At 32.1% G+C, this 16,048-nt stretch overlaps 1 protein-coding gene across 6 annotated transcripts in view; it reads left to right on the top strand.

Moving 5' to 3' along the window:
* LOC143042521 (protein furry-like) overlaps window positions 1–16,048 on the top strand; it is a 373,316-nt gene that overhangs the window by 343,026 nt on the left and 14,242 nt on the right. For all 6 annotated transcript variants that reach the window (XM_076214885.1, XM_076214883.1, XM_076214882.1 and 3 more), the window contains 2 exons: window positions 3,598–3,708; window positions 8,559–8,758. In XM_076214885.1, the coding sequence (XP_076071000.1) occupies window positions 3,598–3,708; window positions 8,559–8,758 (311 nt within the window). The remainder of the gene's footprint in view (window positions 1–3,597; window positions 3,709–8,558; window positions 8,759–16,048) is intronic.

Genomic DNA, 16,048 nt, shown 5'->3' with positions numbered 1-16,048 from the left:
CCATATAACTCTTATACACTGGATACCATATAACTCTTATATGCAGGATACCATATAACTCTTATACACAGGGATACCATATATCTCTTATACACTGGATACCATATAACTTTTATATGCAGGATACCATATAACTCTTATACACAGGATACCATATAACTCTTAAACGCAGGATACCATGTAACTCTTATACAAAGGATACCATACAACTCTTATACGCAGGATACCATATAACTTGTATACGCAGGATACCATATAACTCTTATACACAGGGATACCATATAACTCTTATACACTGGATACCATATAACTTTTATACGCAGGATACCATATAATTCTTATACACAGGATACCATACAACTCTTATACACAGGATACCATATAACTCTTATACACAGGATACCATATAACTCTTATACACAGGATACCATATAACTCTTATACACTCTTATATACCATATAACTCTTATATGCAGGATACCATAAAACACTTATACACAGGGATACCATTTAACTCTTATACACTGGATACCATATAACTTTTATACGCAGGATACCATATAAGTCTTATACACTGGATACCATATAACTCTTATATGCAGGATACAATATAACTTTTATACACAGGGATACCATATATCTCTTATACACTGGATAACATATAACTTTTATATGCAGGATACCATATAACTCTTATACACAGGATACCATATAACTCTTAAACGCAGGATACCATGTAACTCTTATACAAAGGATACCATACAACTCTTATACGCAGGATACCATATAACTTTTATATGCAGGATACCATATAACTCTTATACACAGGGATACCATATAACTCTTATACACTGGATACCATATAACTTTTATACGCAGGATACCATATAACTCTTATACACAGGATACCATATAACTCTTATACACTGGATACCATATAACACTTATACACTGGATACCATATAACTCTTATACACAGGATACCATATAACTCTTATACACTGGATACCATATAACTCTTATATGCAGGATACCATATAACTTTTATACACAGGATACCATATAACTCTTATACACAGGATACCATATAACTCTTATACACAGGATACCATATAACTCTTATATGCAGGATACCATATAACTTTTATACATAGGATACCATATAACTCTTATACACAGGATACCATATAACTCTTATTTTCAGGATACCATATAACTCTTATAAGCAGGATAACATATAACACTTATACACAGGATACCATATAACTCTTATACACTGGATACCATATAACTCTTATATGCAGGATACCATATAACTTTTATACACAGAATACCATATAACTCTTATATACAGGATACCATACAACTCTTATACACAGGATACCATATAACTCTTATACACAGGATACCATACAACTCTTATACACAGGATACCATACAACTCTTATACACAGGATACCATATAACTCTTATACACAGGATACCATATAACTCTTATACACAGGATACCATACAACTCTTATACACAGGATACCATATAACTCTTATACACAGGATACCATATAACTCTTATACACAGGATACCATATAACTTTTATATGCAGGATACCATATAACTCTTATACACAGGGATACCATATAACTCTTATACACTGGATACCATATAACTCTTATATGCAGGATACCATAAAACACTTATACACAGGGATACCATTTAACTCTTATACACTGGATACCATATAACTTTTATACGCAGGATACCATATAAGTCTTATACACTGGATACCATATAACTCTTATATGCAGGATACCATATAACTCTTATACACAGGGATACCATATATCTCTTATACACTGGATACCATATAACTTTTATATGCAGGATACCATATAACTCTTATACACAGGATACCATATAACTCTTAAACACAGGATACCATGTAACTCTTATAAGCAGGATATCATTTAGCTGTTATACACAAGATACCATATAACTGTTATACGCAGGATACAATATATAACTCCGATACACTTGATACCATTTAACTTATAATCACCTGATTACATTCTCTTATATCAGTTTTCAGTTACTATAGGGTCAACTATGATATTATATGGTATACATACAAATACAAAGGATATGGGGTATCTCACAATGACACAAAATCAGTTCAATTTCATAGACCCTTTTGTCTCATTTTCATAAATTGATACCTGAAGTAAGATCTTATTTTCAGGCTATTTCACACTACACTTAAGCAAAAAGTACACTAGTGCTTATACATTTGGATATCTTGATTTTGATGTGATTAAAATATGTTTTTGCATTTTCATCTAACCTCTTATATGAGGTAAATATTTGTTATGCCACGGACATATCAAAGTTTTACCTTTGTACGTCTGTACAGCACACAATTGGTTCTGTTCTCTAACTTTTATGTGGCTCAACCAAATATTAGGAAACTTATACACAATGCTTATAATTACAAAAAACAGATTAAGTTTGAACTTTTATGGTGTTATTTTTTGCTATTTTAGAGTTTTCCCCCTTTACAAATAAAAAATTACTGAATTTTTTATTTCCATTCTTTAACTTTAGTTTGCCTCAATCAAATGGTATAAAACTCAAACTCGATACATGGATATATTTTTTTCTGAGACAAGTTCGTGTGGATGATGAATAAATGACAAGGAATTCAACCTCACCGTTACAACTATTATATTGTAGTGATATAATTGTTTATTTTTTTATCTGTATACAGCTCAGGTGGTTTATTGTTAAATAATTTGTTAATATTTGTATAACAGTTATATATTATTTTCATTCATTTGTATATCATTCTATTCTACTATTCTAATAATAGCACTGTGCAAGTGCATAGTGGACACTTCACTCTGTAATAAAAAAAAATTCCAATAGATATGATTTGGGTAGACATTCATATTTTCTCAAAATGTTCTTGAGATAGTCTTCTGCATGTGTTAACACAAAATTTTCTGTATTCTATTTGTTACTGATATTTATTTTTCTATCGACATTTTCATATCATTTATCTATGTATGTTCTCAAAAATAATTTTATGAATAATAAAATATTTTTCTGCATTTTCATCCAACCTCTTAAATGGATAAAGTATGTTTTTAATATTTCATCCAACCTTTAATATAAATAATTTATTTTTGGGGACATTTTCATCCCACCTTACATATGAATAAAACATTTCATTACATTTTTGCCTCAGAAAGAATATCAGAATATGAGCTGCATAGAATAGACATTGACCTTTTGCTAGAGCACATAAACATTTAAATATTATACACTTTGGTTAATTTTGAGGCATTTGAATATGAAATAAAAGTTGACACTTGTCTGTTTTGTATGGTTCATAAAATCAACTGATTTTTCTAATAATTATAGACTTTGCCTAGAGATTAACCCAGATGTATTAATATTTATTTACATATGGTTGATTTCATTTGACATATGTTAAACAATTACTAGTTCTTACCTTTTCTATCTGTCTCCTTTCTTTGTGATTTCATATGAACACTTTTTGTTTGTATCCTATGACTATAAACTTTTCTTTTTCATTTCAGAAACTAGATTTATGTCGAAGATTGTACAGTTTAATATTTCAGCTTATACTGCTGTTTGAAAATTATGTAAAGCTGATGGATATATTTAGGTCTTTGGAAGGCTCACCACAGGTAACATTGAATTGATTGGACGATAAAACTCAATCATAGGCACACTTAATACTAGAAGAACTTCTACTGTCATAAAGTTATATCATATAATTTACAGTGATTCATATTTTTAAAAAAAGTCTTTACTTCAATTCATTGTTTTTCAGCACTTTGCATACTTTTTATACAACCGCAAAAAATTGAAAAAAATTGAAAATTTTTGGTCATATATTGGTATGATGTTGGCGTCGTCGTCTGCGTGGTTGTCGTCGTCCGAATACTTTTAGTTTTCACACTCTAACTTTAGAAAATGTGTATAATAATTTTAACACAAGGTTTATTACCACAAAAGGAAGGTTGGGATTGATTTTGGAAGTTTTGGTCCAAACATTTTAGGAATTATGGGCCAAAAAGGGCCCAAATAAGCATTTTCTTGGTTTTCGCACTATAACTTTAGTTTAAGTAAATAGAAATCTATGAAATTTTGACACAAGGTTTATGACCTCAAAAGGAAGGTTGGGATTGATTTTGGGAGTTTTGGTTTCAACAGTTTAGGAATTAGGGGCCAAAAAAGGGCCCAAATAAGCATTATTCTTGGTTTTCGCATAATAACTTTAGTTTAAGTAAATAGAAATCTATGAAATTTTGACACAAGGTTTATGACCTCAAAAGGAAGGTTGGGATTGATTTTGGGAGTTTTGGTTTCAACAGTTTAGAAATAAGGGGCCAAAAAAGGGCCCAAATAAGCATTTTTCTTGGTTTTCGCACCATAACTTTAGTATAAGTAAATAGAAATCTATGAAATTTAAACACAAGGTTTATGACCATAAAAGGAAGGTTGGGATTGATTTTGGAAGTTTTGGTCCCAACAGTTTAGGAATAAGGGGCCCAAAGGGTCCAAAATTAAACTTTGTTTGATTTCATCAAAAATTGAATAATTGGGGTTCCTTGATATGCCGAATCTAACTGTGTATGTAGATTCTTAATTTTCGGTCCCGTTTTAAAATTGGTCTACATTAAGGTCCAAAGGGTCCAAAATTAAACTTAGTTTGATTTTAACAATAATTGAATCCTTGGGGTTCTTTGATATGCTGATTCTAAAAATGTACTTAGATTTTTATGCCCGACCTACGATAGTAGAGGGGCATTATGTTTTCTGGTCTGTGCCTCCGTTCGTCTGTCCAGGTTAAAGTTTTTGGTCAAGGTAGTTTTTGATGAAGCTGAAGTCCAATCAACTTGAAACTTAGTACACTTGTTGCTTATGATATGATCTTCCTAATTTTAATGCCAAATTAGATAATTACCCAATTTCACGGTCCATGGAACATGGAAAAGGATAGTGCGAGTGGGGCATCCGTGTACTTTGGACACATTCTTGTTGATTATTGGCCCAGTTTTCAAGTTGGTCCAAATCGGGGTCCAAAATTAAACTTTGTTTGATTTAATCAAAAATTGAATAATTGGGGTTCTTTGATATGCCAAATCTAACTGTGTATGTAGATTCTTAATTTTTGGTCCCGTTTTCAAATTGGTCTACATTAAAGTTCAAAGGGTCCAAAATTAAACTAAGTTTGATTTTAACAAAAATTGAATTCTTGGGCTTCTTTGATATGCTGAATCTAAACATGTGCTTAGATTTTTGATTATGGGCCTAATTTTCAAGTTGGTCCCAATCAGGATCCAAAATTATTATATTAAGTATTGTGCAATAGCAAGAAATTTTCAATTGCACAGTATTATGCAATAGCAAGAAATCTTCAATTGCACAGTATTGTGCCATAGCAAATATTTTCAATTGCACAATATTGCGCAATAGCAAGAAATATCTAATTGCACAATATTGTGCAATAGCAAGAAATTTTCATATTTTCAATTGGAGTTATCTTTCTTTGTCCAGAATAGTAGTTGAATCAACTTAAATAATTGCTTTATACAATATACAATGTATATTCATTTTTACTACCAACTGATAAATTAAAGCAATCTTTACCATTCAGTGATAACAAACACTTTTTTTACATTTTAAGATGTATTTAAATGAGTAGTTACTGTTGCAAACTCCATTAGAAATTCGAATTGAGATCAGTTTTAGAACAAGGGAAAGGGGGATGTGAAAAAAAAATTTGGGGGGGGGGGGGGTTCATTTTTTTTCATTTCAGATTTCATAAATAAAAAGAAAATTTCTTCAAACATTTTTTTGAGAGGATTAATATTCAACAGCATAGTGAATTGCTCAAAGGCAAAAAAAATTTAAGTTCATTAGACCACATTCATTATGTGTCAGAAACCTATGCTATATCAACTATTTAATCACAATCCAAATTTAGAGCTGAATCCAGCTTGAATGTTGTGTCCATACTTGCCCCAACCGTTCAGGGTTCAACCTCTGCAGTCGTATAAAGCTGTGCCCTGCGGAGCATCTGGTTAATTGTTCATTTCAAAACAGAACAGACAATTATGAACACCTGAAGCCACAGTTTTGACAGATTTTGATAAAATTGATGTTAATAAATTTTGATAAAATTGATGATAATAAATTTTGATAAAATTGATGTTAATAAAATTGATAATAGAAATGGGGAATGTGTCAAAGAGACAACAATCCGTCCATAGAACAGAAAAAGCAGAAGGTCACCAACAGGTCTTCAATGCAGGGAGAAATTCCCGCACCCAGAGGCGTCCTTCAGCTGGCCCCAAGGTATTTATGATATGAATCAGGGAGAGAAAAAAGGACCAAAAAACAATCTTTTTAGCTCACCTGTCCCGTCTGTCGTCGTAAACTATTTCAAGAATCTTCTCCTCTGAAACTACTGGGCCAAATACTTTCAAACTTTAACTGAATGTTTTTTAGGGTATCTAATTTATAAATTGTATCCGAAGTTTTGATCTATCAACAAACATGGTCGCCATTGCTAAAAATAGAACATAGGGGTCAAATGCAGTTTTTGGCTTATAACTCAAAAACCAAAGCATTCAGAGCAAATCTGACATGGGGTAATATTGTTTATCAGGTCAAGATCTATCTGCCCTGAAATTTTCAGATGAATCAGACAACCTGTTGTTGGGTTGCTGCCCCTGAATTGGTAATTTTAAGGAAAATTTGCTGTTTTTGGTTATTATCTTGAATATTATTATAGATAGAGATAAACTGTAAACAGGAATAATGTTCAGCAAAGTAAGATTTACAAATAAGTCAACATGACTGAAATGGTCAGTTGACCCCTTTAGGAGTTATTGCCCTTTATAGTCAATTTTTAACCATTTTTCGTAAATCTTAGTAATCTTTTACAAAAATCTTCTCCTCTGAAACTACTGGGCCAAATACTTCCAAACTTTAACTGAATGTTCCTTAGGGTATCTAGTTTGTAAATTGTATCCGAAGTTGTGATCTATCAACAAACATGGTCGTCATTGCTAAAAATAGAACATAGGGGTCAAATGCAGTTTTTGGCTTATAACTCAAAAACCAAAGCATTTAGAGCAAATCTGACATGGGATAATATTGTTTATCAGGTCAATATCTATCTGCCCTGAAATTTTCAGATGAATCAGACAACCTGTTGTTGGGTTGCTGCCCCTGAATTGATAATTTTAAGGAAATTTTGCTGTTTTTGTTTATTATCTTGAATATAATTATAGATAGAAATAAACTGTAAACAGTAATAATGTTCAGCAAAGTAAGATCTTCAATTAAGTCAATTTGACCAAAATTGTCAATTGATCCCTTAAGGAGTTATTGCCCTTTAAAGACTTTTTTCACAATTTGTTCATCATGTTGACTTACTTTAAAAAATCTTCTCCTTTGAAACTCCTTTATATTTTATTTCCTTGTATGTCAAGAAACATAGCTCCTATGGCTAAAATAGAACATAGGAGAAAATGATTATTTTTTTTGGCTTTTGAAGAAAATAGGACGATCCAAAAAACATTTAAATAAATTGAAAAGCCAAAATAATCATTGATGAGAGATTTAACCAAAAGAATTAAGGTGAGCGATTCAGGCTCTTGAGAGCCTCTTGTTTCTATTTTTCAGACCATTACTTGTATTTAAGTGTATGATCTCTCAGAAATTGTACATTTTTCCTGAAAAAAAACTTTTTTTTTTTGGAAAGGGGGGGGGGGTAATTTTTTTTTTTAGATTTTAGAATCTTTTGTGCGTTTAGATTTTTTTATTTTGGGCCCTGTTTTCAAATTAGTCTGTATAGAGGTTTGAAGGGTACAAAATTCAATTTGATTTCAACTAAAATTGAAAAAAAAATTGTTTGCTGAAATTTATCTGTGTTGTAAGATTTTGAATATCAGATCATACTATGGAAATTAAATGTTTCGTGTCAATTTTTCAGAGGTTCAGCAAAGCATTTTATTATATACTTAAGTATGGTTTTGGCTACCCTTAAAAAAGTCCATAACATTCTCTGAAAGTTTGTTTATGGCTGTGTAATTTGCTGAGAATGCAATGTATAAAGATTTACAAAATTCTCAGGATGAGCAAAAAAAGATTAATAAAAGATATTTTGAAACTGGATCCTGTTTACCTGGTTTTGTATTTCTCTCGCTGTTTATCTTATTTTTTTTACAAATCCTTAAGACTTGTATGACAATAACGTATTTGCATTCAATATACTAATGTGCATTGTTAGACATGGAATCAACTACTGAACATAACACATAACAAAACAAAACAAAATATTTTGACAGACAAAAATACTGATTATGTCAATTCTGCAGATTTAAAATGACTGATTGTCTTGAGAAATATGAAAAAAAGTAAAAAATAATAAAATATTAAAATATCTAAATAAAAGTAAATACATGTAGTTTTAATGACTGGTTATTTAGATTAAGTATGAATAAGATGCTTAATCTTTTAGGTATCAGATATTTCTCTACAGCTCTGTTCTCTCAAAGAACAATTGAATCATGCATTAGAGGAATTAGAGAACGGACAAGTATCACCTATTAACATTGATTCATCAAAACCAGTCATAAAACAAGAGGCTGTGAAAAATTTATTGGAGTATATCTCAGGACAGCAATATGTAAAGGCTGTGCAATTAGTAAGAGCATTCAGGTAAGAGTATTAAGACAATGGTAAGTGGACATATACTGCCATTGAATAGGATCTTAATGCATAAAAAGTAATACTTTTATGATAAATATAAGAAGTAATTTTAAGATTGAAATAATGTTAGAAGCCACTCTCTCATTCCTCCTGTTCAAAATTCAAATTATCTGATTTTTTAAAATATGACTTTAAATAATTATCAATTTGAAAAAATGCATGCATATATACTAAACTTAGTCCTGTAAGCTTGATATTTATATTTATGATGTATTATCTTCCAATAGTAATTCATTAAGTGAGTTTTGATCCCCAACTAATTAACTTTCTAGTGTTGTAGTTTCCAGTCAATAACTTGTGTTTAAGTGTAGAAATCTCTCTGAAGTTATACCACAAACTTCCATACAACAAAGGGATGGTTATGGGGGGTTATGGGTCAAATCATTTAGCACTTAGAGGCAAAAAGGGGGAAGAAACGGGTATTTCTGGTTAAAGGACAATTTTGACAATTTAAAAGCAGGGTAAGGGAGGTAATGCATTTCCATTTAAAGAATACTTTGAAACTGCTTGAATTATGTATTAAGAAATGATGATTGTCTTGACATGATTAGCTGTAAACTTATTGTTAGAAGTTACTATTAATTTTAATATTTTATGATGTATTTAAATGAGTAGTTATTGTTGCAAACTCTATTAGAAATTTAAATTGAGATTATTTTTGGATTAAGACAAAAAGGGGGAGGTGAAAAATCTTGGGGTACTGTTTTTCTCATTTCAGATTTCAGAAATACAAATTAAAATTTCCTCATTAATTTTTTGTTGTTGAAGGAATTAATATAGTGTATTGCTCAAAAGCAAAAAAAATAATTTTAAGTTCATTAGACCACATTCATTCTGTGTCAAAACCTATGCTGTGTTAACAATTTAATCACAATCCAAATTCAGAGCTGTATCAAGCTTGAATATTGTTTCCATACTTGCCCCAACTGTTCAGGGTTCATCATCTGCGGTCGTATAAAGCTGCACCCTGCAGAGCATCTGGTTCAAACTGTTCCATATTAAGGTTTAAAGTATCCAAAATTAAACTTGGATTGCTGTAACAAAAATTAAATTCTTATTTGAAATATTGGATAACTTGGATATGCTGAATCTGTTCAAATCACAGAAGTGGTGCTGGTGGTATATACAAAAATTGTACATGTATATATGCTGATTCTAAGCTTGTATTTGGATGGGCCCTGTTATCAAAGTGGTCCACATTGAGGTTGTTATGATATTGTAATTATGTTATATAAATGATATTGTAATTATTGTATTTATTTATGTTGGCCTGATTTGTGTTGAGTGGCCTGATAGTTGTTTACAGAATAATCTCAGAACTGTGCAGTTTAGAAATCACTGGAACAATTACAGAATGAATGATCTTAATAAAAGATGTGTTGTATAAACTTCTACATTTTACTAGAAACTTCTGTTGTAACTTTCTAGGATGTTCCATTATAGACTGTTCTATAATTTTCCATGACAACTATATATATACAGACACTAAAGTTAAAGACTCACTCTTGTACTTAGACTTAGACATCGATAGACATTAGTATTCACCGCATTTGGATTGACACTTTAAAGATAATGTGCTACGGCATAGAACCAAAGTTTTGTACGAGATGTCATTTATTTTAATTCTTGAAGCATATTAACCTAGTTTAATCTGCCGTAAAGAATGTTGACAAATTACTTTAACAACATAATTTACATATACACATAGTTTTGCAATAATCAATTTTAGCATATTTTTTTTAAATATGCCGGTTTGTGAGTTGATATTTGTACATGTAAATTTTGAACAGAAAAAGTAGAAAAGCCGCTGTTGAAAGTTTTTGGAACTGATTTTTTTTTTTGCAATTAATAAATGTTTATATTTGTAATAAAAAGTGTTTTTGAATGTTAAGGTTTAAAACACAAATACGTAAAATATTAAGTCATTTTAACAACATAAATAAATGCACAAATGCACGCGACGATTATTTTATAATATACACAATTAGTTAACGCGCGTTTACTTTCAAGTGCACGTAAAAATACAATTTAGAAATCTGTAGTAAACGCCCGTTTACTTTTACGTGCACGTAAAATTAAACTTGTGAAATCTGAAGTAAACGGCCGTTTACTACTGACTAAACGGACACAGAGTAAACGCGCGTTTACTCGAGTAGACATTAGAAATTTCCATTTTGACCGCGTTAACGTAAATGAAGTAAACGGGCGTTTACTAGTAAACGCGAAATTTAAAGTTAACTAACGAAATATGTGCACGCCGCGTTAACTTGCGTTTACTTTATGTAATGCTTGGTCTGCACCCAACTGTAGTACCAGAAGCATATAGACAGAAATTTAGATCTTATAAAAAGTTTGATTCGCAGACCTATGTGGAATTTGCTCGGGAAAAAGAAGATCTATTTGATAAATGGCTTACTTCAAAGAAAACAGATAACAATTTTGATAACCTAAGACAATTGATGTTATAAGAAGAGTTCAAACAATGTGTTAATTTAGACCTAAAAACACATTTAGACGACAAAACTGTTGGGACAATACATGAGGCAGCTGTAATTTCAGATAAATATACCCTTTCACATAAAAGAAGTTTCAAGGGTCAAAATGTTAATACTTCAAGTGGAAATTACAAAAATCAAAGCACTGAGCGTACTGAAAGTAAGCCTATTGCACAGAATAAGAGTCAGTCCAGTTATAATATGTCTAGTCTAAATTTGATACTTTTGAGAAGAGGTCACTGATTTGTGCTTATTGTAAGAAAAATGATCACCTGATGGCTGATTGTTTTAGACTCCAGAAGAAGAATGAGTGAGATAATAAGCCGAAGTCCAGTGCTTGTACGACACCTTACATTACCAGTATGTTGGAATGTCCTGCGAGTCAGGCTTTTAAGTCCAGTTTTTGTGAATACATGGAGGAATATAAACCCTTTATGTCTGACGGGTTTGTTTATATTGTTGATGATACCACTCTTCAGCCTATTAAGATTTTACGGGACACTGGAGCTTCTCAGTCTTTATTGTTAGAAAGTGTGTTGCTTTTGTCCGAGAAGACTTTGGTTGGTGCCTCCTTTTTGTTACAAGGTGTAGAGTTAGGTTGTAAAGATGTTCCTCTCCATCGTTTTTATACGCTCGTCAAAATTTTGACGGGACGTATTATGGTATACAAATGTCCAGTGTCCGTCTGTCTGTCTGTCTGTCTGTCCGGCGTAAACATGTCGCACCGTAACTTGAGAACGACTTATCCAAATTTCATGAAACTTAACATAGTTGTTTCTTATAAAGGTCAAATGATCTGTATACTTTTTGGTGAAAATAAGATTAAAACTTTTTGAGTTACGGCACTTTGTAACTAAAACAGGGGTGTGTTTTTTTTTCACATGTCGCACCGTATCTCAAAAACGATTCTTGATTATGGCTTAAAACTTTAAACACTTCTTAGTTATATTAATCTTAATATCTGTATACTTTTTGGTGATGATTCAAAATTTTATTTTTTAGTTATTGAGTATTTTGTAAAAAAAAGGGGGAGTTTTTTTTTACATGTCGCACCATATCTCAAAAACGATTTATGATTATTGCTTAAAACTTTACACATGTCTTTGTTATATTAATCTTAAGATCTGTATACTTTTAGGTGATGATTCAAAATTTAATTTTTGAGTTATTGAGTATTTTGTAAAAAAGGGGGAGGTTTTTTTTACATGTTGTGCCGTATCTAAAAAACAATTTATGATTATTGCTTAAAACTTTACACACTTCTTTGTTATATTAATCTTAAGATCTGTATACTTTTTGGTGATGATTCAAATTTTTATTTTGGAGTTATTGAGTACTTTGTTAAACAGGGGAGTTTTTTTTTACATCATGTCGCGCCGTATCTCAAAAATAATTTATGATTATTGCTTAAAACTTTACACACTTCTTTGTTATATTAATCTTAAGAATTGTATACTTTTTGGTTTTGATTCAAAATTTTATTTAAGTGATATTTAGTTTTTTGTAAAAAAAAAACAGAGTAGGAGGTTTCACATGTCCCGCCGTGTCTCAAAAACAATATATGGTTATTGCTTAAAACTTTTTCAGAAACTATTTATGATTATTACATAAAACTTCCACACAAGACGTCGGGCGTATCATGCGCTCATGGCGCAGCTGTTTATTATCTGAAGTCAGATTTGATAACTGGACCAGTTATTGTGGGTGTTCATCCTAATCTCCCCATTGAGGGTGTTACGTTATTGCTAGGAAATGATCTAGCCAGGAACAAAGTTGTTGCTGAACCAATTGTTACCAGTGAACCGGTGGTGGATGTTAAATTTCCTTGGAGATGATGCTGAATTGTATCCAGCTTGTTTTGTAACTAGGGCGATGTCTAGAAAACAACAAGATGAGGATTTGCAAGAAAACCAGTTTGATTACATGGACCTTTCTGACACTTTCCTAGCAGACATTGAAGGTGCTGGTAGCTCAGAAAAGGCCACAATAAGACCACCTAATGTCAACAAGAATGTAGCTATGCCATGGCCAGACGTAAACAACCATTCATTAAACAGAAAGAACCTTTTGGAAGAACAAAATAAAGACCCTGAGGTTCTTCAGCTCTGCAAGAGGGCTCAACCACAGGAGGAAGCAGACAAAGTGGCGGAATGCTATTTCCATCAGGACGGCATTTCAATGAGGAAGTGGAGGCCTCCTGATGCTACCCCAGAGGAGGAATGGAGAGAAATATACCAAGTGGTGGTGCCTAAAGTTTATAGGCAAGAAATTATTGGTCTTGCCCATGACACCCCCTTGGCTGGACACTTAGGTATAAGGAAGACTTGCCTTAAGATCTTGCAGCATTTCTACTGGCCAAGACTTAGAAATGATGTTGGAGAATACTGCAAATCATGTCATATATGCCAGGTTGTTGGTAAGCCTAATCAGAAAATACCACCAGCACCACTTCTGCCTATTCCAGCCTTTGACGAACCTTTCAACATAGTTCTAATTGACTGTGTTGGACCTTTACCAAAGACCAAAACTGGAAATGCATATTTATTGACAATCATGTGTACATCCACTCGCTTTCCGGAGGCTATTCCGCTAAGAAATATCAAGACACCTACTATTGTCAAAGCACTTAAAAAAAATCACATAAGTAGGACTTCCTAAGTCTATACAGTCCGACCAGGGATCAAATTTCATGTCAGGTTTATTTCATCAGTTAGGGATTGCTCAGTACAGATCAAGTGCGTACCATCCAGAATCTCAAGGTGCCTTAGAACGTTTTCATCAAACATTGAAGAACATGATTAGAACTGTTTGTCTTCAATTTGACAGAGACTGGGATGATGGAGTTCACTTTCTCCTTTTTGCAGTTCGAGAGGCTGTTCAAGAATCCCTTGGATTTAGTCCCTTTGAGTTGGTATTTAGCCATACTGTAAGGGGACCGTTAAAATTGATTAAGGAAAAGTGGCTTACTGAACATACTGACTTGAATCTTTTAGACTATGTATCTAGATTTAAAGGAAAATTGTACACTGCTTGTCAAATTGCTCAGAAAAACTTAAAAAATGTACAGAACAAGATGAAAATATGGTATGATAAAGATGCCAGGGACAGAGTTTTTGAGCCTAGTGATAGGGTACTTGTATTTTTGCCAGTTCCTTGGACATCCTTCACAGGCTAAATATTGTGGTCCTTATACAATAGAGAGTAAAATCAATGATTTGAATTATATTTTAAAAACTCCAGGTCGACGCAAACGAAATAGAGTGTGTCATATTAATATGTTAAAACCATATTTTGAGCGTATTAATGAATGTGAGAGTAAACCAGTTGCCACTTTAGGCATGGTTAAATTTGAGAACAATCATGACAAACCAGATGTAATTTAACCACCTTTTAGTTCTAAAGCTATGGAAGAGACGGTTAGATTGAAAAATTCAGAAATTTTGTCAATTTTAGACTCAAAACTTGCAAATCTGTCTTTTGATCGTAGAGAAGAAATAAAAGCTTTGGTATTTTCTTTTAAAAATCTTTTTCCAGATGTGCCAAACAAAACCACTGCTGTTTGTCATGATGTTGATATAGGAGATGCTTCTCCAATTAGGCAACATCCTTACCGGCTCAATCCACTCAAACTTGAAGCTATGAGAAAAGAAATTAAATATATGCTTGACAATGATATTATTGAGCCGAGTAACAGTGAATGGAGCTCTCCTTGTCTCCGTGTGCCAAAACCAGATAAAACCTTTCGTTTCGTGACTGATTTCAGAAAAGTAAATTCAGTCTCAAAATCTGATTCCTATCCGATTCCAAGGATAGACGATTGTATTGACAACATTTGTCAATCAAAATTTGTGAGCAAATTTGATTTGTTGAAAGGCTATTGGCAAGTTCTACTGATACAGAGAGCTCGTGAAATATCAGCTTTTGTTACACCAGATGGTTTATTTCAATATACTGTAATGCCGTTTGGCATGAAAAGTGCACCAGCTACATTTCAAAGAATGATCAATAATGTTATAAAAGATTTAAACTGTTGTTATGCTTATATTGATGATCTAATTGTATGTAGTGATAGCTGGGAACAGCATTTAACACATTTGTATGATACTTTTGATAGATTGTCACAATCAAATTTGACTGTTAATCTTGGTAAAAGTGAATTTTGTCAGGCCACTGTTGATTATTTAGGGCATACAGTTGTCCAAGGTCAAGTGAAACCTATTATGGCTAAAGTGGAAGCTATTTCCAAATTTCCTCCTCCTATAAATAGAAAACAACTTATGAGATATTTAGGCATGATTGGATTTTACAGAAAATTTTGTTCAAATTTTGCTACTGTGGTTCAACCACTGATTCATCTTTTACGAAAAGATTCTAAATTTATCTGGAGTGAAAATTGTCAAAACGCTTTTGAAAATAGCAAATCACTTTAAATTAATAGTCCGGTTCTGATTACTCCAGACTTTGAAAAACAATTAAAACTTGCTGTTGATGCAAGCGATGTAGGAATTGGAGCTGTTTTATATCAAGAGACAGATGATAATGTTTAGAAACCTATATCATATTTTTCCAAGAAATTAGATAAACATCAGAAAAATTATTCAACTATTGAAAAAGAGTGTTTTGCAATGTTGTCAGCACTTCAACATTTTGATATATATTTGAATCCCACTGTGTATCCTATTCTTGTTTGTACTGATCATAATCCTCTCACCTTCATACATAAAATGAGAAACAAGAATCAGAG

The sequence above is a fragment of the Mytilus galloprovincialis genome, chromosome 8 (genome assembly GCF_965363235.1).
Source record: "Mytilus galloprovincialis chromosome 8, xbMytGall1.hap1.1, whole genome shotgun sequence".
In the NCBI taxonomy this organism is placed as follows: Eukaryota; Metazoa; Mollusca; class Bivalvia; order Mytilida; family Mytilidae; genus Mytilus; species Mytilus galloprovincialis.
This window is presented reverse-complemented; position numbering and strand designations above follow the sequence as displayed.